The sequence below is a fragment of the Symphodus melops genome, assembly GCF_947650265.1.
Source record: "Symphodus melops genome assembly, chromosome: 3".
In the NCBI taxonomy this organism is placed as follows: domain Eukaryota; kingdom Metazoa; phylum Chordata; class Actinopteri; order Labriformes; family Labridae; genus Symphodus; species Symphodus melops.
The window spans coordinates 19746205-19767734 of NC_136693.1; the positions used below are offsets into that span (position 1 = coordinate 19746205).

The 21530-nt window shown below is 41.5% G+C and overlaps 3 protein-coding genes across 6 annotated transcripts; 1 reads left to right on the plus strand and 2 right to left on the minus strand.

Moving 5' to 3' along the window:
• Nucleotides 1–75: 75 nt before the first annotated feature.
• Nucleotides 76–5645, plus strand: rab4a (RAB4a, member RAS oncogene family). 2 transcript variants are annotated; one of them, XM_079338701.1, is made up of 8 exons: nucleotides 76–191; nucleotides 1079–1159; nucleotides 1390–1504; nucleotides 1744–1806; nucleotides 1916–2070; nucleotides 2214–2309; nucleotides 2588–2733; nucleotides 3298–5645. In XM_079338701.1, the coding sequence occupies exons 1-7, from the start codon at nucleotides 176–178 to the stop codon at nucleotides 2701–2703; spliced, it is 642 nt and encodes a 213-aa protein (XP_079194827.1). In that variant the 5' UTR covers nucleotides 76–175; the 3' UTR covers nucleotides 2704–2733; nucleotides 3298–5645. The 2 variants fall into 2 exon arrangements, with proteins under 2 accessions (XP_079194827.1, XP_079194828.1); XM_079338702.1 differs by lacking the exon at nucleotides 76–191 and adding an exon at nucleotides 267–357.
• Nucleotides 5242–11620, minus strand: ccsapb (centriole, cilia and spindle-associated protein b). Of its 3 annotated transcripts, XM_079338698.1 has the most exons (6): nucleotides 10616–11620; nucleotides 9261–9642; nucleotides 9066–9170; nucleotides 8065–8279; nucleotides 7832–7980; nucleotides 5242–6312 (listed from the first exon to the last, which is right to left on the minus strand). In XM_079338698.1, the coding sequence occupies exons 2-6, from the start codon at nucleotides 9622–9624 to the stop codon at nucleotides 6156–6158; spliced, it is 990 nt and encodes a 329-aa protein (XP_079194824.1). In that variant the 5' UTR covers nucleotides 9625–9642; nucleotides 10616–11620; the 3' UTR covers nucleotides 5242–6155. The 3 variants fall into 3 exon arrangements, with proteins under 3 accessions (XP_079194824.1, XP_079194825.1, XP_079194826.1); XM_079338699.1 differs by lacking the exon at nucleotides 10616–11620 and having other exon boundaries at nucleotides 7868–7980; nucleotides 9261–9862; XM_079338700.1 differs by lacking the exon at nucleotides 10616–11620 and having other exon boundaries at nucleotides 6094–7980; nucleotides 9261–9860.
• Nucleotides 11621–11818: 198 nt separating this feature from the next.
• acta1b (actin alpha 1, skeletal muscle b) lies at nucleotides 11819–15856 on the minus strand. The gene is made up of 7 exons (XM_079338697.1): nucleotides 15697–15856; nucleotides 14690–14826; nucleotides 13759–14083; nucleotides 13195–13356; nucleotides 12635–12826; nucleotides 12365–12546; nucleotides 11819–12247 (listed from the first exon to the last, which is right to left on the minus strand). The coding sequence occupies exons 2-7, from the start codon at nucleotides 14816–14818 to the stop codon at nucleotides 12104–12106; spliced, it is 1134 nt and encodes a 377-aa protein (XP_079194823.1). The 5' UTR covers nucleotides 14819–14826; nucleotides 15697–15856; the 3' UTR covers nucleotides 11819–12103.
• Nucleotides 15857–21530: the final 5674 nt, after the last annotated feature.

Consider the following 21530-nt stretch of genomic DNA (forward strand, 5'->3'; position numbering starts at 1 on the left):
TTATGTGGCTTTTATTTTGAAGAAACAAACCATGTACGGGAAGTCGGATGGCAAAATCAGCTGTAGTCCGCGGAAACCACCAACAGCAATATTTTCCTGTACTTAGCTAGCTATCTACCTGTCAAATAGTTTTTCTCCCTTCTCTCCTCTTTGCTGTCAGTGCGCCAAACTGGCGATGTCGGAGTCATACGGTAAGGAGCCTGTGTCTTCAAAGTGTTTCCATCTTCATCACGCCTCAACGATAACAGGAGGCAGGTGTGCCGAGAGAGATTTCTCCCATCGTAAATAGATAGCTGGCAGGCTAACTGAGCCTTTGGTAATGGCTGGTGGCCTTAAAAAAACGTCATGTCAGCGATGGTATTTACCTTAGAGCTCATGTAGTTGAGTTCGTTTGTTGTGTTTCTAATCCTCACTGATTTTAGACAGGAAGCTGCGGATGATGGAGCTGACATGAAGATCAGTCTGACTGTGTTTCTGTGAATTCACTAGACATACCTCCATGATGGCAGGCTATACTAACATTTGGTCTATAATATATTATTACTATACTATATTGATCATGGCTTTAGGGTGAAGCTGGTATACTACTTTATATTCACATCAATGTCAATGTAAAGTTCGTTTATTTTTTTTAGATAAAAACTACTTCCTCCATGCTGCAGAATGAGCTTTGTTTACAACAGCTGCTCATTTTCATGACACATTGTGTCAGATCAGTCACGTTCAAATGGATGATTCTGTATCACCAATTATGGATACAAAACTCCTTGTAAATGTTACTGTGACTAAAATATGTACTAAGCAGAACATTTCACTGTATGACATGAAGAAAGTGCTTTCCTGTAAATGATATGTTAAAAACCTTTTCTATATGATATTAGTCATTACTCTAACATTTCTGTACTGCCTTTTCTTGATAAATATCAGCTAAATTAAATGATCCTAAAGCTGTAAGAACCTTGTCTTTTTTCTGTATAATTAGTTTAGCTCACGCCTTTGTCTGGTTAACAGTATCAATAGCCACATCTTATTCTTTGCTGTGTATGTATTCATCATTGTTTCTGGTTTCCCATCTTAGATTTCCTGTTTAAATTCTTGGTGATTGGGAACGCTGGGACAGGCAAATCCTGTCTGCTGCACCAGTTCATAGAGAAGAGATGTAAGTCAGAAGTATGCACCACACCATTCATGCCGTGCTCTCGATGGATATAGAGTCTGCACCTTTCCTCAGACAAATTCTAGCATCCTGTGTGAATGCATCAAGCACAATGCACAAAGTGTTTGTGAGGAATCAACACCTGAGAAAAAAACGCAAAAACTGGGTTGAGGTAGGCCATGATGTATAGCAGTTCTGTTATAATAATGCAATGTCACCTTTCGGTTCTCCAGTCAAAGATGAATCGAACCACACGATTGGAGTGGAGTTTGGCTCCAAGATCATCAATGTGGTCAACAAAATGGTCAAACTTCAGATTTGGGACACGGCAGGACAAGAACGGTTCAGGTAAAGAGAAAATGCTACTGGGTGGGACATTTAATGTTCTTCTCTACACTTCATGTTTATGGAGAGCTGATGAAAAACATGTGCTTGGTGGACAAGTTGACTTGCCAAACACTTTTGGTCCGACCATATTTTCAGCATTCTTTTTAAGGGCAAACTGACACCAGGGTCAAATAAAACAGAAAAAAATCAGGAGAGATTTTAGTCCAGGTCTTATGAAATTGACTGTGTGTGTGTGTCAGGTCTGTGACCAGGAGTTACTACAGAGGAGCAGCGGGTGCTCTGCTGGTGTATGACATTACCAGGTACATCCTCCCATCACAGAACTTAAGTCAAGATAGCCTCAGCATTAAGCCTCTTTTTGTATTTTTATGAAACATTCGTCTCTTCCCACTTCCTCTTCACTCACTGCAGTCGAGAGACATACAACGCTCTGACCACATGGCTTAGCGATGCCCGGATGCTGGCCAGTCAGAACATTGTCATAATCTTGTGTGGAAACAAGAAGGACCTGGATGCTGACAGGGAGGTCACATTCCTGGAGGCGTCACGCTTTGCACAGGAGAACGGTAGGATCTGCAGTGTGGGATTTAGTGGGGGGAAGAAAAAAAATTCTGTGAGAATTACTTTTTAATCTGTTTTGCTAAAAAATGATACTGCTCAGAGTCAGTTGATTGCATTTTACAAAGGACTGTGTGTTTGTATTTGTCAGAGCTGATGTTCCTGGAGACCAGCGCTCTGACAGGGGAGAACGTTGAGGAGGCCTTTGTGCAGTGTGCTCGCAAAATCCTCAACAAGATCGAGTCAGGTAGGAAACCCCATTTTACACTCACTCACTCACTCACTCACTCTGGTTTGGTACTACCGGTACTCATAGACTTTTTCTAAGTACCTGAAACAAATCTCCATTATTTGTGGACTTAAACTTTGTACCTACCCATAATTCCAGCAGGGACTCGATAAGATAAACAACTGGCAGCCAATGTTCTGTTTATGATCTGCAGTCTATTCTTGTATTAAAAAACAGTTATTCTCAAAATCCCGTACCATCGCTCCTCTGCCTCTCCCCCCGTCTCTCTCTTTCAGGTGAACTGGATCCGGAGAGGATGGGTTCAGGTATCCAGTATGGGGACGCTGCGTTACGACAGCTCCGTTCTCCTCGTCGTGCTCAGCCACAGGGCACCCAGGAGTGTGGCTGCTAGTGGAGGCGCTCAGCATCCTACACAGACAAGGTGAAGTGACCAGTGTGTCTCTTTACAGATACGTGTTTGTTCTGCTGTTGTCTTTCACATCCAGAGTGTTGGAGCTTTAGAGCCCGTGGAGCCACTTGACATTCTGCTCGTTGCTCTCGGCGCTGTGCATCAGCAGCACTCACAATCTGTTTGTTCTCAACACACCTGTCAGTCATGTCAGGATTTACCATCCTCAGACACTTTTAGAGAATGTGTTCAGTAAAACCACACATTTGCTGCTTGGTTAAAACTTCAAAAAGCTGGTAATTCTTTTTTTTTTCATTTTCAACAATTAATGAATGAATCAAAACTTTATTACAGACTCAGAGTCCAGATAAGATGATACAAAATACACAAAATACAAAATAAAAGATCCAAAATAGATGTAAAATACAAAGGACAGTATCAAACATACAACAGGCATGCAATGCATGGTAGAAAAAATGTCTTGTAAAACGAAAACTCAAAGATGTGCGTCTCTGTTTGCCCACATTCAGCTTTGTTCCCATGGTCGCCTGCCTTTGACCATGTTACTGACTCTGTTTAATCACCATGTGTGATTAGTGTTTTAGACAGGTTAGTGAAGACCAGGAGAGGATCAGTCTCGGGGTGTGGGGGGGCCCCTCACAGTCGAGGGTACAGGTGGATGATCTGGTGACTCCTCGCTGACCCTCGGTTTGACCTTCACACCAACTCTTCAGAGCCTTTTGAACCCTTGTTTTCAAAGCTTCACCTGCAGAGAGCCAAACAGACTTCCCAACTTTACCCCCCCTCCTCAGAACTCTTCATCGTAACTATTGGCGGCCCACCCTCCAACATTCTGCTCACGATTGGACCAAACCCTCTACAAGCCCCTCCAATCAGGAAGTGAACTACTAACACGTATGTCTTTTATCGTGCACGTACCCCTGCTAACCTCATACCAAAGTTCATTCTTGTTTCCTCACTTGTCCCCTCGACCAGGAACAGAACCAACTTGTCACAATTAGCTACCGTTCGGAAAGTTAGCTCTCTTTCTTTGTCAAATTAAGATAAGATATATGCGGCTCATTAGTTTGCTAAAAAGGTTTCGGCCGATAATTATTGGATCTTGGAGGGAGTCATGCCTCCTCCATTCTATTCTCCTCTTTGAAGTTACGATGAAATAAGAATGGTTTTTATCCAATGTGTTTTTTAATGCTGATGTCGAAAATAAGCAGATGTTGTTGCTCAGTAATCTTCAGAAAACTTGTCATATCCTTGAAAAAGCTAAATAAAATCTTTATGGAGCATGCACTCTGAGGTTCAGAGTAATCCAATGAGTTGTAGTTGAAGTTACCAGTTAATGAGAACAAAGCTTTCTTAAAGTTGAACTTCCCCCATGACAACAGGAACTCGTCTCTGTTTTGTTTGAATGTTCCCACATTGACTGATGTTGTAGACGTTATTGTAGACGCCCTGTGTTTTGAAGTTAGTGAACTAAATCGGATAGCAATCAGCTAGCAGATTTATGAAAACATACGCTAAGCTAAGCTAAGCTAAGCAAATAGCTTCCAGACTCTAGCTTGACAAGAGGAATCATTTTCTCACCTGAAGCTTTGGAATGCAATGATCCCAAATTGTTGACAAGTTCCTTAAAGCACCTTCATGTTTTAAACCCCTGAAGCATCAGCCAGTGAGCTGACCTTCCCAACCACCTGTACAACACTCATAGTACAGACCACCCGAACATTTTGCACTCCCTGATCGCTTTAATCATTCCTTCTTCTTTTTTTTTGTACACTTTCTCTCCGTGTAAAGTGAGCCCAGGCGAGCAGATGTAAAGATCCACTTAACACCTGCCCTCCATCCCTTTCTTTCTTACATTCTTAACATCTAACCATCCTCTCTGTTACCTGCCTGCACCTCCTCATCCCACCTGTCCCCCCCCTACAGCACCCTACACACTGTACAGTGTTCTTCTGTATATAAAGATTGACGCATGTTTTCTCAAACAGAATATCAGAGTATTTCATTTTGAAGAGCTATTATGTCTATATTAAAGTAGAAATCATATCCAGTATCTGTTTCATGCTCCATTGTATTATTATCATGTAAAGCTACTATACACTGGTGACGTCCAAGATGTTTGGATGGGCTGTTTACTGCAATGATGTTTATTTGTAAGATCATGCGGAGGACATTATGGGCTACCACATTTATGTGAGAAAATGCTGTGTCATCATTGTATCAGGCCATAGATTTAAAAAAAAAAAAAAAAAACCTGACAAACAGGCAACCTGAAATATATTTAGAGCATACATTTGGGTTTGCTTTGTAACCACTTGGAGTGTGAGAGAGTTTTATCATGTTTTAGTTGACACGTGAAGCTTCAGAGAAAAGTTTGATCTGACAGAGGGACACACTTCTTCACTCCGGTCTTACATTTCTTAACGTCCCCTGTTTACATGAGTACCTCAGTGACTGTGGGGTAATACTAACTGTATGCATTTCAAGTTTTAGCGACTGTGTGAAACGATCTGATGTGTGTTTGTTTTGATTTATTTTTTTGTCTTTGAAGATCCTCAGTGTCCACAGTTTGAATCATTTGAACAGCCACTTACAGGGATTTTTTTGGGGCGGTAAAATTTGGATGAAAGGCTGAGATGTGCAATGCTTGAATGAAACGTGACATGCTGTTAATGTCTTTACACTTCTGCCCCATGAAATGACATATTAGTCTACATCAGTCTTCAGAAGCATTTCACTGAAAGGTTGAAAGGGGCTCTGGCTGTTACATGTCAGGTTGCTGTCTCGTGTTTACGTCACTGACTCCTGTTTATATTGATGTATGTCTGGTTTTCTCTTATCATTATGAATATCATGGATTTTTAATTTATTGAGTATGATAAAAGCATATGTTTTTAGAATAAAAGAAATTCTACAGATCCAGAGTTGTGTTTGAAAGGTGTCTTTTGTTGCTAGAATCCATGTTCTTGGAAGCACAGCTTGGTGTAATCTCAGTTTTTGTTCAAAGAGATCCAACTTCTAAGACTTTCTCTAAATAAGTGTTTTGTGTCTGGAAAAACAACAAACCAACAGGTCAGAGAGTGATTTATTGACAGCTTCCACCTCTCGTCCTCTGATCCATACCAAATGTGCACACAGACAGAAGAAAACGGTACATAAAATCTATCTCTTTTTCCTCAGAGTACAGATTACCTCCGATTAAGAGTGGATCAATGCTATAGTCAAAGACGTGGATCTCCATGACACATGGAAAGAAAAGAACTTGCTCAGCCTCTAAACTGACTAAAATTATACACTGACGTGTTTTCCTTCAGCTCTAAGAGATTGTCCGGGTCACTAAAGTGAAAAAAGTGACACAAGATGAAATGCATCTTCAGTTTTCTAATATTGCACAATTTTAATGACTGATGACAAAACTTTAGTGGAACAATATGTCAACAAGGAAAAACTAAATTAAAGTAATACTGAACCAAGAGTTGAATCAACAAAACACATACACTAATAAAGCAGAGGTTGGATGTCAAGTACAGGCCTCCTTTTCTTTTATCACTGTCCATGCACATTATCACAACGAGAATACATCCAGCCCAGCTGCAAGAGGAGGAAACAATGATTAAAGGTTTTATGGCACTGTTGATTTTATCGTGATTGCAGACACAAAGATTTCAACACCAGTCTGATTCATCGTTTTGACAATTAAAAACAGTCTTTGAAAATATCTGATTACATTATTTCGGTTTGTCTTCTTGTGTCTGATTCTCAACACATTCACACAACAATAACATTCTACAGACTAAATACGTGTAGCTCAATATTGATATCAGAAAGTTTATTTATCTTCAAAGTGCTCTATATTTTGGTCAAGCGTTAGCGTGTACACTCAATATCAGGAGAAGAAGTATTCCTCTTTTTTTTCCTGAATAAAGATACAAATCCATATGTCCATCTTAATGGTTCAACTTTTGGGTCATGAGCACATTTAGAAACAGTAGTGACAGATTTGGCTTTAATGATGAACTTTTGATAGATACACGTTGAAGAACCTTAAAGGCAGGGTTGGTCATTTTTAAAAAGTACTAGTACAGTTCTCCATCTTTAACGTGACACCACCTGGTTTACAAAAGAATATCCATGGCGTGTAAGTGTATAACGTAAGTCCTGCAGTATAAACAGTGCCACAAAAACACCCTGTTTACTGTCACCCAATGGCTTAAACAGCCACATGCTGCTTGTATTTACATACTGTGATAGCACCAGCATTATTTATCACAACACGCATAATAAAACAAAAGCTTCTTACAGTCAGTAACAGATAAAAGGATCCTTCCGGATGTGACTACAGTATTAAGTGTGTATCCTCATCTTTCTAGACCAACTCAGTGAGTACAGAGAAAGCTGCACATCCATAAGAGCCACGTCAGAGAAAGCTGCACATCCATAAGAGCCACGTCACAGCACCAAATCTGAGCAGATCAAAAACATTACAATACAATAGAAACATATCTGTATGCCAATCAGTGCTTCCCATTAAACACAAACAAGAAAGCTACTACAGACAAAACTTGTAAGGATACAAACGATTCGAATGGGCATGGCCATTTCTTACGTGTGTACACAACAAGTGTATTTTTTATTCTTCATGTTTGTGGCTTCACATTTTATCTTGGGTGGGTTTTTTTTTTGTTTTTCAGAAGGCAGCTGTGGCCTTCTCTACCCTGAGACCACCATGTTCTGATATCCCTGTTGTCAACATATTATATAAGCTGTGTTTAAAGGGGCTGCATTTAAGTTTGGCTGTACAATACAGCTTAATTTAAATAGTTCACGGTAAGTATCCATTAATGCAATTCAGTTCAATTTTTAAAAATTAACTTTTTTACCCTGTAAAATGTTTCTTACATATTTAAATAGTTTGAGTAAAAAACATTGAGGGTGTCTATCACACCCTCTTTTCTCCATCTCTGAGTATTCAAAGTTCAGGGTTTGTAGGCATTAGTGGCTTTATCTCTCTATCTGATCCTGTCATCACCCTAATATACATCTGCTAGAATATGTGTGCGAGAGTGTGTGTGTGTCCTATCGAGAGCGAGCAGAGAAGCAGCGCATGTACTCAGTGAGCCAGGGGTTGTATTCTGGTTGAACCAACTTTCTGGCCTTGTTCAGATCAGCTGATTTTGATCTCCGACGCTCTGCCCTCTGGATCTGGATCTGACGCTCCACTTCCCGTCTTGTCTTGGCACGTAGCGCAGAGTCATGGATCTACCGGTAGAAGAAAATACACATTTAACTCCTGTTGTCACAACACAACCTGTCACGCACACTTCTAAAGGACATTGGAGAGACCTCATTAGTGGAAGCTGCAGGGATGACATTGTGGGTCTTCCGGGCTGCCATGTCTGCATCCTTCTCTCCTGAGCCATACAAAGCAAAAGGATGTTTGGACTCCTTACTGTCCCACTCAGGCTGCTGTGGTTGTGCAGGCCTCACACGTTGAAAACGCCAAGATTGCTTTGGGGTTTTGGAGGATTTCATTTGTTGCCGTTCTCCTGTGTCTTTCACTGCAAAGACCAAAGACAAAAAGGTTTATCAACATAAACACCAAAATGCACCAACACATCAAAAGAGCAGAAGGTTTGCTAAAGCTGCTACCAAACGATTTCTGTATAATTATAAATACACATTAATTTATGCAAATATTAAATCATAAGCTGAACAATCATCAAGTAATACTCAACATTATAAATCCATATAGAGCCTGAGACTGTCCCAGGCTACTCCACCGACACTGTTTGATATACTGTGTTTGATACCATGTGACATTTGCACTATATTGTAAAAAGAATGATGGACAATAGTAAATATATTCATGTGTGCAACACAGTAATGCATGTTACAAACACAGTCTTTGTTTTTGTCTTCTTGTAATAATAAATGGTGATGCTGAGCAGGAGAAGTGTGCCGGATTTTCTCTTTTCAAGGCTATATAGTTTGACGTCCTGTAAACCTATTGAGATAGTGATGTGCGAACACCTTTAAAAAATTAGTCAGGAATTTAAAGCATTGAAGTTGTGTTATTTAGACACTATTTAAAAACATCTATAGCCTTAAGAAGTTTACAAGCAACTGTTTACATGATGAAACCTTTCTAACCCCTTTCTAAATCTGAACCTTTTTTTGTGACTTTATGTTTTTTGCTTTTCCTTTTAATTTGACAAAAGCCTGCTCCGCTGTCCTCTTAGAAATATTTCTGTCTTTAATTTATCTTAACCATCATTTTGACTACATAGGTCTACATGTGTATGTGCAAGGCCCAGAAGAATGCACACTAGCTTTAATGACCTTACCTCTGTTTTGTCCCCTGTGAGGGAGCGTTTTCTGTTTGCTCCCTTGACTGCTGGATTTCTCCTCCTCTGCTACTCTTGTCTCCTTGACACCTTCAAGATGTGAGCCTGCAAGCAGTGAAAGGCATGCTGAATAACAGTAGAGTAACGTGCATGTATCGCCCAGTATGTTCATCTTTTTCTTCTTTTTCTTTTTACCATGTTCTGCAGACTCCTCTCCCTCTTGAAGGGCCAGTCTGGGAACAGATTCTGTGATTTGTATCTCCTCCTGCTCTCTGGTCTTCCTCGCCCCCTCACACTCCTCCAGCTCAGCCGCTGCAGGCTCCTCTCTGCTCCGAGTTTGTACCAGCTCCTTGCTGGCAGGAGAAGGAGGTGGGGGACTTCTTCCTCCAGAATCGGAATCACTTTCGGAGCCAGCCCAAAACCAGGGGTTGTGTGTGTGCTCAAGCAGCCTGCGAGTCAACCTGTACTTCAGCATCTCCTCATAACACTTTGTGTAGGTCTCCCATTTGGGGTCTTTGAACTTTTTCATATACTCCGACCGGATCTTTTTCATCACCATATTGTCCCTTTGGAAACACTTTGAAATCGAGCACAAAAAATAAAAACACTTTAGAAAGTCCTGCTCTGTTGAACAAGCAAAACAGTCATGTGCCTATTTTATTTTTAAAAAACAACAGTTTATAACCCTAAATAAAGCCTAAGCGAACGTGAAGTTTTCTTTCACGCCGAGATGAAAGTCGTTCAGTATCACCGCCAGACATTTAAACCAAGATGCGATGACAGTTAAAGCCAATAGCAGAGCAGATGGTAGACTTCCAGCCAATAGCAGAGCAGATGGTAGACTTCCAGACTAAAGGACCCGCCCACTTCCTCCTCTTTTCTGGGAGAGTTATCCTCTTTCGGCTGGGGTTGGAGGTAAAAGAATAGTTTATTGCAAAATTTACATCTAGATATTTTCTGGGTTCACCTCCACCACGTTTTGCTGTTAAATAAATAAAAATGAATATTTAATCTTCCGAAATCAAACGGGTTGTAGCGGCCGAGCGTGATGACGTAGCATGTGTCTCTTACTTTGATTGGTTCCAGAGCTCGCCTCTTGTATGTCGAGTAGGCTGCTATATATTAAAGGTCAGCTGATCCACTACATGTAAACAATCTTAATTTCAATTTTCTAGATCTATGACAGCTTTCCCTTATCGATGTCAAAGGAAGACGTTCTATTCCAACGCTTTCAAATACGCTAATATGCGATCATCATCTACTGCATCATAAGCTTACACAATAACAACGCGTAAATATGTCGGCTGATCAAATTATCAGATTTTCGCCCCCGCTTTTGAATATCAGGGCAAACGTGTCTGTGTTGTTAATAGATGGCAGGCAGGGGGTATTAAGGGTGCAGATAATCGTCTGTCATCGGTTGCACATAAAGCGTGACCGTAAAACCTCACTGACAACGAATCGTCTCTCATCCAGGCTGTGCAGTGCCTGACAGCAGCAGTGATTCAGGGCGGTAAGAGTCTAATTTAGTGTACAGTAAATATACTTACCCAGGGGTCGGGTTTCACGGAAGAAGCGGAGGAGAACAGATGGCGTTGACGCCGGTGGCTGTAATCACAGGCTGCGTGTCTTAGCTCCGCCCGCGTGAGGACGTTTTTAAAAAGCCAAACACACCCGCAACAGGTGGGCAGGGAATGAATGTGTTCAGGGTAGTTATCATGTGGCTGATTATGGTTTCTATCAAATGATAGAAGAGCATAGAAATACGATTTGATTAATTTGTTTAGACCGTTAAACACAGCCTAAGTCCTTAATTGAGTTCCTTTAGTCTGGTAAGTTAGATCAGACAGTATCCCCTCATAACAATTGAAAGAAGCTTACGGTAGACTATTATTATTCGTGTTTGCACCGACGTCTTGTTGAGGAACAAACACTGGTGTGAAAGAATCATTTGAATAATGTCTCATAAGGTTACATAAGGTAGGCTACGCTGGGGGGTGCGCGCACTTGGCATGCCCAGCGCACTTCTTTGTGCTTTAAGTCCACACCCTGATAACCTTACGGCCCTCTATGCATATAAGGTAGGAACGACAGAGGTCCGGTTTTGTCTATAGATGGTCCGGGTGTCGGAGTTGCGCGTAAAGACGCACAGGGCAGGCAGCCTAACAGGATTCAAACCCGGGTGTCAGGTGTCCCATGCCACTGATCCGCTCGTTCTAAAGCGGAGCTGCTGCTGCACGGGCACATTCCTGGCAAGTCACACTCGGACTGTCAGAGAGGCGTGTCTTTTTCCTGTCTCTGTCACCCAGCAGCCCCCAACCAGAGAGTGGCACCCTGTCTCCCTCCCACATAGCCAACAAAGTTCGGAGGTGCTGTGCCAATACAACCCCTATGAACTCCTCCGGCTACTGAGCCAGGATAGATGTGTTCTGTTATACAACTTTATCTGCCAGTCAGCCAAGTCTTTTCAAGATTTTTTTTGGTCATGATTATTATAGTTATTCGTTTTTATTTTCCTTTATTTTACTGAATTTCCTAAATATTAAATCCCATGATGAAATTGCATTAGTTAATGCAAATGGAACCCTTTCAAAACAATAGAAATGATCTGCATTTTGTCTATTGTTTTTTTCATCCTGTCCCCTTCCCTCCCTCTGATTTAAGAACAAGACCGGGGTCCAAAATACCAAATAATGGACTTTAATAAATTATCAATATGTATATACACTTACATTCACATGTGTTGGGCAACATGTTGTTCTTATTTTTTTATTAAAGATTTTTGGATGGATGCATGGTTCAGTGATGTTTTCACAGCCTCTCTCCGTGCAACACAGACAACAGACAGCGTTTTTAAAATATGCACATTTAAAAAAGATTAATAATGCATAAGAATGTCAACAGCGCAGACAGAAAGTCCATTGACTGCAGAGTGTTGCTGTGCCGCAGAGGTCGATCCTCCTTCTCGCATGATCTCCAGAGAGCTGGTGGTGTCAAGGATGGAGATGATGGAGAAGCTGGAGAAGAAGATTGATGATTTAGAAGCACTTCCTGTGGACAATGCTGGGGCCTGCCTCGTCGTACTCCTGCTTGGAGATCCACATCTGCTGGAAGGTAGACAGGGAAGCCAGGATGGAGCCACCGATCCAGACGGAGTACTTCCTCTCGGGGGGAGCAATGATCTGTAGAAGAGGGGAGAGAATGGATCAGTCAAGTACCAGGAGTAGATTTATGTTGCGTAAAAATGCTTAAGCTTCAATAAGGGGATAAATAGATTTTTTTCCCCCGATTATATTTACCTTGATCTTCATGGTGCTGGGGGCCAGGGCAGTGATTTCCTTCTGCATACGGTCAGCAATACCAGGGTACATGGTGGTACCACCGGAGAGCACATTGTTGGCGTACAGATCCTTACGGATGTCAATGTCGCACTTCATGATGCTGTTGTAGGCAGTCTCATGAATACCAGCAGACTCCATACCTAGTCAGGTGAGAGTGACAAGTGTTAAGAGGAGGACGAGAAGTATTTCTAGAGCTAATAAGAGAGTATGAATGATTAAGTGACTCACCAATGAAGGAAGGCTGGAAGAGAGTCTCGGGGCAACGGAACCTCTCGTTACCGATGGTGATGACCTGACCGTCGGGAAGCTCGTAGCTCTTCTCCAGGGAGGAGGAGGAGGCAGCGGTGGCCATCTCGTTCTCGAAGTCCAGAGCCACATAGCACAGCTTCTCCTTGATGTCGCGCACGATCTCACGCTCGGCTGTAGGGAGACAAGTTATGCTATGTTAATCAAAGTGCAAGGAGACTCGTGTGCGTAACGACAGTCTAAACAGCTATTCTAAGTAACAGACTGCTAAAAACGGATTATTTCTATATTTTCTTTAACTCTTGGCCGCATCAAATGTTGACTGTGAACAATAACACATGTCAATAAGAAAATATGGTGTGCCAAATTTTAGTTCGCAATAATGAGCACAGGGCGCACACAAGCTGTGTCCAATAAGGCCAGCTTACATTAAATGTTACCTCAAAATGTGTTTTTCTTGCAAAATGTACAGAAAATGTGTCAGGGTCATAGTAGGGACGGTTTCCTTCTTTATTCTTTGTGTTTTATGCTGAGTTCCTCACCGGTGGTCACGAAGGAGTAGCCACGCTCAGTCAGGATCTTCATCAGGTAGTCGGTCAGATCGCGACCAGCCAGGTCCAGACGCATGATGGCGTGGGGCAGGGCGTAACCCTCATAGACTGGGACGTTGTGGGTCACACCATCACCAGCATCCAGCACAATACCTGAAGAGAGGAAAGACAAGAGTTGAGTGAAGTCCAGGCGACAAAAAGACCGCGTTTCAGATTTGTGCATAATAATGATTCTAAAGTGGTAAATTGAATACTTGTTTAACAATAACACACAATGTGTAGGTGGTAAGTATCGTAAAAAAAAACAAAAAAAAACCATCAACCGCCTCAGAGAGGCTGGTCGATAGTGCGTAAAAGTTTTGCGTAAAATGGAAATAAGTGAACTTTGGGTATTAATACCACTTTTACTATTATGCGGTGCCATGTCATAAGTAATATTTGCAAGTTACATTATATTATGACATTGTAGACTTCTGTGTGTCTGTCTGTGTAATGAGTGTTAAGGGAGATGTGTCTGTGTTGTGATCAGCAGCTGTTAGTTGTTGTCAGTCTTACCGGTGGTACGGCCGGAAGCGTACAGGGACAGCACAGCCTGGATGGCCACATACATGGCGGGGACGTTGAAGGTCTCAAACATGATCTGGGTCATCTTCTCTCTGTTGGCCTTGGGGTTCAGGGGAGCCTCAGTGAGCAGGGTGGGGTGCTCCTCGGGGGCAACTCTCAGCTCGTTGTAGAAGGTGTGGTGCCAGATCTTCTCCATGTCATCCCAGTTGGTGATGATGCCGTGCTCAATGGGGTACTTCAGAGTCAGGATACCTCTCTTGCTCTGGGCCTCGTCGCCGACGTAGGAGTCCTTCTGACCCATACCGACCATGACACCCTGAAGGTGAGAGAGAGGGCGAGATGATGGAAAGGTTACTTTAAATAATCCAAACAGAGTAGTGACCTTCTTCTGGCCAGATTAAAGTCTTTACATTGTGGTGTAGAAGGCACGTTGACCATTACGTAAATGTGCCAAATAAAAGCACGGGTCAGAGAGACAGACACAGTACAACTGTGCAACTGTTCATCTATGACTAATTTAGTCTCACAGAGTCAAAGGCCACATTTGCTGGCAAAGGCAGCCTAAACAACTCGGCTCAAAATAATGCAGCGCTGTCAACGCCGAATTGTTGTTGAATGTCCAAAAAAAACCAAACTAAATTGTAACACAAAAATATGAAAATATCAGTGAAACATATATTATTTCCACTAGCACAATACTTATACTTAAAAAATGATAAGGCCACATTTTCTATAAGGAAGAGCCAATTAGTTATTTATCTACATTTGCAAAAAAAAAAGTATTGGAATTCTTCAATTTGTCTAAATTGGCTGAGATAGAGGTATCACCATAATTGTAAAAATGGTTTTCTTATAAAATACATCTATTTATTTGTCATTTAGTTTCTCTTATTGTTCTGTGGCTATTTTATCCGCTATTTACCTGGTGACGGGGGCGTCCAACGATGGAGGGGAACACGGCCCTGGGGGCATCGTCTCCGGCAAAGCCAGCCTTCACCAGGCCGGAGCCGTTGTCGCACACAAGGGCGGTAGTCTCTTCGTCGTCACACATGGTGGCTTCTGTTAGAGAGAGGGGGGAGAAAAACTGTCAAGATCCACATCAAGAAACATGCTGTATGTGCCTTCAAAACAAAACGTTGGTTCACTCCTTTGTTTCTCCTGAGATCACACCAGGTGTTTTGTTTAAAACAACTAAAGCATTTACTGGAGCAGGAAGATGAGCAGGGCCAAGTTTTGCGCTAAATGTGCACACTGGCACAATGCCCCCGGGCCACTACGCATGACGCATAGGCCTGTGAAAACCTGCACATTTAAAGTGACAAGACGAAACTAAATATCTTTTTTTCTTCTTCTTCCACTTATTGTGATATCGACACTAATCTGCCTCAATATATCACCTGTTTCCTCTTTTATTTTAATTCGGAGCACAAACCTGCGATTTATTAAGCAAATTCAGAGATCAAATGTCAGGTGTAAATCTTTACTACTCTCAGTTTCCAAAACCTCCTTCGAGGAAACCATTCTGGCTCTAATTGGTTTAAAGGCGCAATGCATCCTGCTGCATCAGCACCTTTTAAACATGTAGTGTCACACCTATGAACATGATAAGTCACTAAGTGAAATTACTTTCTGTTGAATCTACCAATTTATCTGGCCTCAATTTCTAGACATGATAATAAAGATTTAACACTGTAACCTATCAGTCTTGGACCTACATCTACATCTCCATCGCCTCTGCCTTAGTCTCATGCCTCCCCTACAGACTACTCTGTTTTCTAGGTGTTCTGGTCCTGAGCCTCCTGTCTTTGGCAGTCCTGGCTGACTTCTGCTCCAGTAGATGCTGCGGTGTTGCTTTGCTTAAGGCCTGTATTCTGGTGTCCAAACCTCGGTGTGGGTCTTCAAGAGTGGCAGGTCCCAGCAGGGTCTTACCTTAGTGGAGAGTGTCTGCGGCTCGGAGAGAAAGACCCAACAATTGCTGTTGCTGAACCAGCTACGGTCTTCTGCTCTGCTGGTCTCCCTTATATACCCGACCTCCACCATTCACAAACCTCAGCAATGGCCCCCATCCCGGCCCTCTGCCATATTAGGACGCTGACAGAACGAGGAGGAGGAGTGGGAGGAGGGGGTGCAGCAAGGAGGCGCGCCTTGCAGAGGTACGCAGGGGGATCCATCCATCAGGCTTCAGAAGGGGATCAGGAGTGACGCTGCGCGCTCCCGGTCAGAAGAAAGCGCGCGCCATATATGGAACTGTCGCTTTGACCTCCCATCGAGCCACGCGGTCCCACCTAGAGGGCCGTATAAGGAGCCCGCGGGCCGCTTGGGTTTTCTAGGGGAGACGCCAGTTGCTACCAACCAGGGTTATAGATTTGCTGCTAGTCGGCCTCATCCAGCCTTAAAATGGGAAAATGCTGCCCTCATCTCAACAAATTTAGCCCTCAGAGAAAGAGAGGGCCTACACATTTGAGTGACAGGTCAACCAGGAACTGATCTGCAGTCTGAGAGGGTCAATTAGGAATTCAATTGATGATCATTGTTATCAATAAAAGATCATATTCAACACTTTGGATAAGGGGAGGAGCAGAGCTTCACAAGTTCATTCAAAACAATCCACTTTTACATTCAACCAGACTAGAATTGATGCATTGCATGCTGCAGACAGGTTGCATTAAGCTGAGCCAATATAACTCTTACGTAGAATTCTGGAAGTCTTTTTCCCCAACTTCTTAGTGTTCTTGATTTTTTATTGTTAATAAGGATTTTTGCCTCATGTGAAGAATATAGGTGTTGCTCTTTCCTAATTTGAATTCCTGTTTCTGATTATACTACATGTGCAAACTTTATCAATTGCCATAAAAAAAAGTCAGTGCATTCTAAATCTGCCTTTTTGCAAGCAATGCAACAGATCTGAAACTTAAATTGAACCAAAAAGGACAGAAGCTCTGGAACAGCCAACAGCTGAAACACTATCTGCAGGAGCTACTCTGCTCAGTCACTGGAGCAGTTGGATTAATTATAACTGTACTGGAGGAGGGGAGCAAGTGCACGTGTGCATTGAGGAGTGAGAAAAAATACATTGTGTATACATGTATGTTTGTATGTTGTGGTACGACGGAAAGAAAGTAGTGGTAGAGGAGGTGATAAGGAGCATGGAAGTGTAAGAATGACACAGGTGCAGGGAGATAAACAGAGGAACAAGACAACAGCTACAGGACATCTGAGATAATGGGTTTGATTTGGTCATTTCAGCAGGGGATTCCTTGTTCAATGCAATTAATATTGAAAAAAACCTGATAGAAAGCAATACACATTTATTTAAGATTTAAACCTAGAACCTTTTGATTGCTGATTATAAGAAATTTGAAAAGTGCTTTTATTCCCCCCCCCCTAAAAAAAATCATTGTAAGAAACAAACATTTAGCTCTCAAATCATAATCTAAAGCTGGACTCATGAGGGAGCAGCTCTGTTAAAATACAGTATAGCCTTTCATGACCTGGATCTTCTTACGGCATCAACAGTAAACTTTAAATGGATTTCAAGGAGTTGGGAATAAGCCACATGATTTGCTTGAGGTATAAACACTTATTTGGGTGTCGACAGACAAGGGCATAGTTAAGCTTTTATGCCCTCATCGATCATGAAAAGCATTCAGAAAATATCTTTTCTGTATTTGCTTTTTAAATTGAAAAATATGGGGATACAACTGTATTATTTGTTAAGTAAGTTAGGGTTAAAAGAAGGAGGGAATTCAACCTACAGGTTCTGCAATCACAATCTAGGGTATGTGTACGTGTGTGTATTTGGATGTTGTGGCAGGGATTGGTAGTAGAGGGCTGCACAGCAAGGTAGAGCTACTTTTATGTACTTGTTGTGAACCATTCTGGATCCGAGGGGCCTGTGAAACGCCTAAAATGTAAAGGAGCTGGCAGTTGTCGGGGCGGGAGGAGAGGTCAGAGGGGCCGAGGGGGGAGGAGAGCAGAGGGAGTCTCCTGGAGAGACTTCTTGGGGACTGGGAGGAGAAAGAGGGAGGTGAAAGGGCGTTGTGGGCAGCAGGTGGCAGAAAGAATGAGTTCAGTTTGTCAGAAGAAATGTGATGGAGCCAGCTGAAGGAGACACTTTGGACATAGAGAGGATTTTTTTAAATCTTTATTTACAAGTAGCATTTTTTTTCCTATATCATATTCATCGCGTGTCTGTATTTTAACCGGTAAAATAAAAGGTAAAGAAGTGGACAGATGGCGAAAATAGATTTTTCTTTCTCCCAGAGCATGCACAGTTGTCTTACCTATCCAGTCAGATTTGTATTTCAGTCCACACAACTCTCTATCTCCTGAGAGCACAGAGGGAGAGAGTGCTAGTGTTAAAGTGTAAGAATAGCAACACGCCTCAGCATTCAGATGCTGGAACCAATACACTCGCTCTACATGAGGGTCCTACCTTTTTAAGTGTGGCTGTGGGCTGTATGTACAGATGAAGAGAGAACACACAGGAGGCTTTTGGAGATTTGAATTAGGCTTTCCATCTCAGATGTTACAGTGACTAAAGTCTGAGGATATGGTAATGTGCAGGTAAAAGGCTAAAGATAATTACTTTTTTAAGCTTTTCCAAACCCAGTTATGTGGTCATACACTGAACCTATCTCTGGTTGAAGACAGACTTGTGAGTGAATGTAACCTTTACTAAAAACTTGACATGGCCAGGAGCAGAGTATATCAGTGACTATGGAACTCTTGACTGCTAAAAAAGGCTTCTCAGATCAGCAGTGCCAGGTGTGCTAGCAGCTCCACAAACCATTTTAAAGTCAGAGAGTGAATGTGCATTTACTGTTCTGACACATTTACTCTTTAAAAAGTCAGGTTCTTGCAACATTTCCTTCCATTTCCTTTTCAGCTATGTATTCATCATTCTAAATGATAAGCTCTTCTTTATTGCCTGCTTGATTTTCAGTTGTATTTTCATTTATAAATGTGTTTTTTGTTGTTGTTGATAGTAGTCTTGTGTACTTCTTGGTTAAAATTGCAAGTAAATAAAATCTGAACCATTTTGGTATTTGCTGAAACTGTGATTGGATCCCATCAAGTTTCAGGACTCGATACTCTTCCTGTGTAGCCTCATCTTGTTAGCCATGTGCTGCACAGGTCAGTTTTTGCTGAGTATGCACTGCTTTCTAATGCTGCTCTCTAATGCTCAAAATACAAAGAGACTGTGCCTCACAGCCAAAACAGATGAAGAGAAAACCTGTGATCAAAAATCCAAAACTTATTTTAATTTCAATCTGTAGGAGAAAGTGTTTGGTGTTGATGTCTGAGCTGAAAGGGAAAAAAAGAAGTGAAGCTGTGCAGTGTTTCACTACAGAGTGACAGAAGTGGGAGCTTGATCAACGACAATGTTGGGCAACTTCTCTTTTTATCATTGAGAACACTAGATGCTACATGTGTTTTTTAGTGTTGAAAAAAACCCCAAACAGATTTATGAGACCAAGTCCTCTCTCCTTGTAAACTGAATGCTTAAACTAAATTCTGTCAAACTTGTGCATTTTTGGCCCCAGAATTGTATTATCATATTAATTTTCCTCTCTGATGAACAAATAAGGCCATGATCTTTTTTCCAAGTCATTGTGTTGCATAAGGGCTTAAAAGGGTCAGAACCTCAGTTCCTCTCGTTCCTCAAATAGCAGGGGGGTAGATACAGAGAAAAGCGAGGGGAGCTACATGGAGCTGGAATTAGAAACCCTCGCAAGGCTGAGCAGCACCTGGTTAGAGCCAGCTGAGCCGTCCCCTGCAAGACAGCAACACAAGTGCTGCCTCTGCTGAAGCCCCCAACCCACTGCTCAAACATGAGTTAACCATCAGAGAGTGTCAAATCTGTGAGGGGGAGTCATGGTGTCCAGAATCTGAAACTAAGTCCTCTCTTTGCTATTTACTGTCAGAAAAGGGAATTTTGAGGAACACACATCAATAAAATAATTTTCTTTCTAATCTAATATAGGAGCCAAAGTGAGATATATATGATATATAAACGCCTTGAAATACTTGTGAAAACTCCTGATGTTTTTTTAAAGCATGAGAATAAAGTATAAATCAACTGGCTGTGTTGGCTTGTGTGTCATGAGGAGACAATGAGCAGAGTCTATTACTATGAGGAGCTCAGCACACTGTCAACAGCTGCCAACAGCTGCAAACACATTACTCATATTATTACCACAAGGTTTTATTTAGGTATGATGGACTCAATGAACAAGGATCCCACCGACCTGAAGTGTGAGCGTGAGGCCTGGCTCAAAATTATGAAACAACACCACCACCTACTGGCAGCCTGAAATACTGCACGGAAACACAAACACACCTAAGAGACCTTTTTAGATAGTGTTTTATAAAAATGTAAGTATGGTAAAGAGCCTTTTGAGAGAACCAGCAAACAGAAGAGTCTCCCTCAAAACAACCATTCACAAATCTTCCCTTTATTTGCCTTGACAAGACAGTAATAATTTAACAAACACAACAATTGTTAAAAATCTATCATACATCATTTAGGTTTATAAATCAAATCATACAGAAAATAAAACAAATCATGATGGGTCGGAGACATTAAAGTTCAAGGCAACTTTGTAAAGAAGACTTCTTGGATGTGGGATGTGAAAATCTTTGAAGTGAAATATCAAAAATACAGCCTGTGATAAATCATGGTGTATTTAATAAATTCATTTACATAAAATCTGATCTCAATTTATCCTGCTATGTAGTACGTACACTATGAAATATATAACACATATTTACATGTCTTGGATCAAACACAAACAACAGTAGTCAGCTATTCAAACGGTCTCCTCTCAGCGAGTATGTATTCATTCCTCATGACGCGATCAGGACCGTTTCATTTGTTCAGGCCTCATCGCCTTTAAAGTCTGAATGAAAAGTTACAGATGCAAAGATTAGAGTCTCTAATCTCCGTTAAAAACCTTACACATAATAAAACCTCTGCAATCAATAGTCAGAGAAACTCAACCTATTTGGTTGTCTTGTCACTTTTAGTAAAAGTAATTGTTAGATTTAAATCATGTAACAAAGATTTTACCTGAAAACCAAAAAAACAAGTTAAAGGGGTTTTCATTTGAGACACAAAACAACACAACTCTTGTGAATCACTCCAGCCTGAACTGCCCCTGAGCAGTGAAGTGGGCATTTAACATGCAAATATTTACTGAAGAGAATCATTTCTTTTTAGTCAGCCTCCAGCTAGCTCAACAGCACTTTGGCTAACATGTCTGTGGTTTTAGAGCTATTTATCTAGGATTTACTACCAGCCAAGTGCACATCATGTAAACACACAGCAAAGACACAGTGATGAGGAGTACTCAGTCAGAAATGTTAAACAGACCTGATGCTGGTGTCCGTTTTTCCATCTTTTATATCTGGATCTGGATCTCAATTCCATTTATACTTGGTTGGTCTTTGTCGTCATGTTTAAAATAAAAAACGACGAGGTGAATGTTAAAAGAGGGATGATTGTCACAAAAAAAAAACAACCCATCTGCCTGTGTGTTCAGTAAGAGCAGTAAAACAGTCCAGAGAGTCGGCTGTTTATCAAGTATCAATCAAGTTCCCAAGTAACTATGCAAAGTTCATTTAGTTTGACATAAAACGATGATCAGGTTTAGCAGTGTCAGGACTCTACATTAAAACAAAAGTAAAAAAAATCTGAATCTTAGCATGTTTGCAAAAAATTCTGTTTTAAATCCACTGTTCTAAGATACACTTAGACCAAA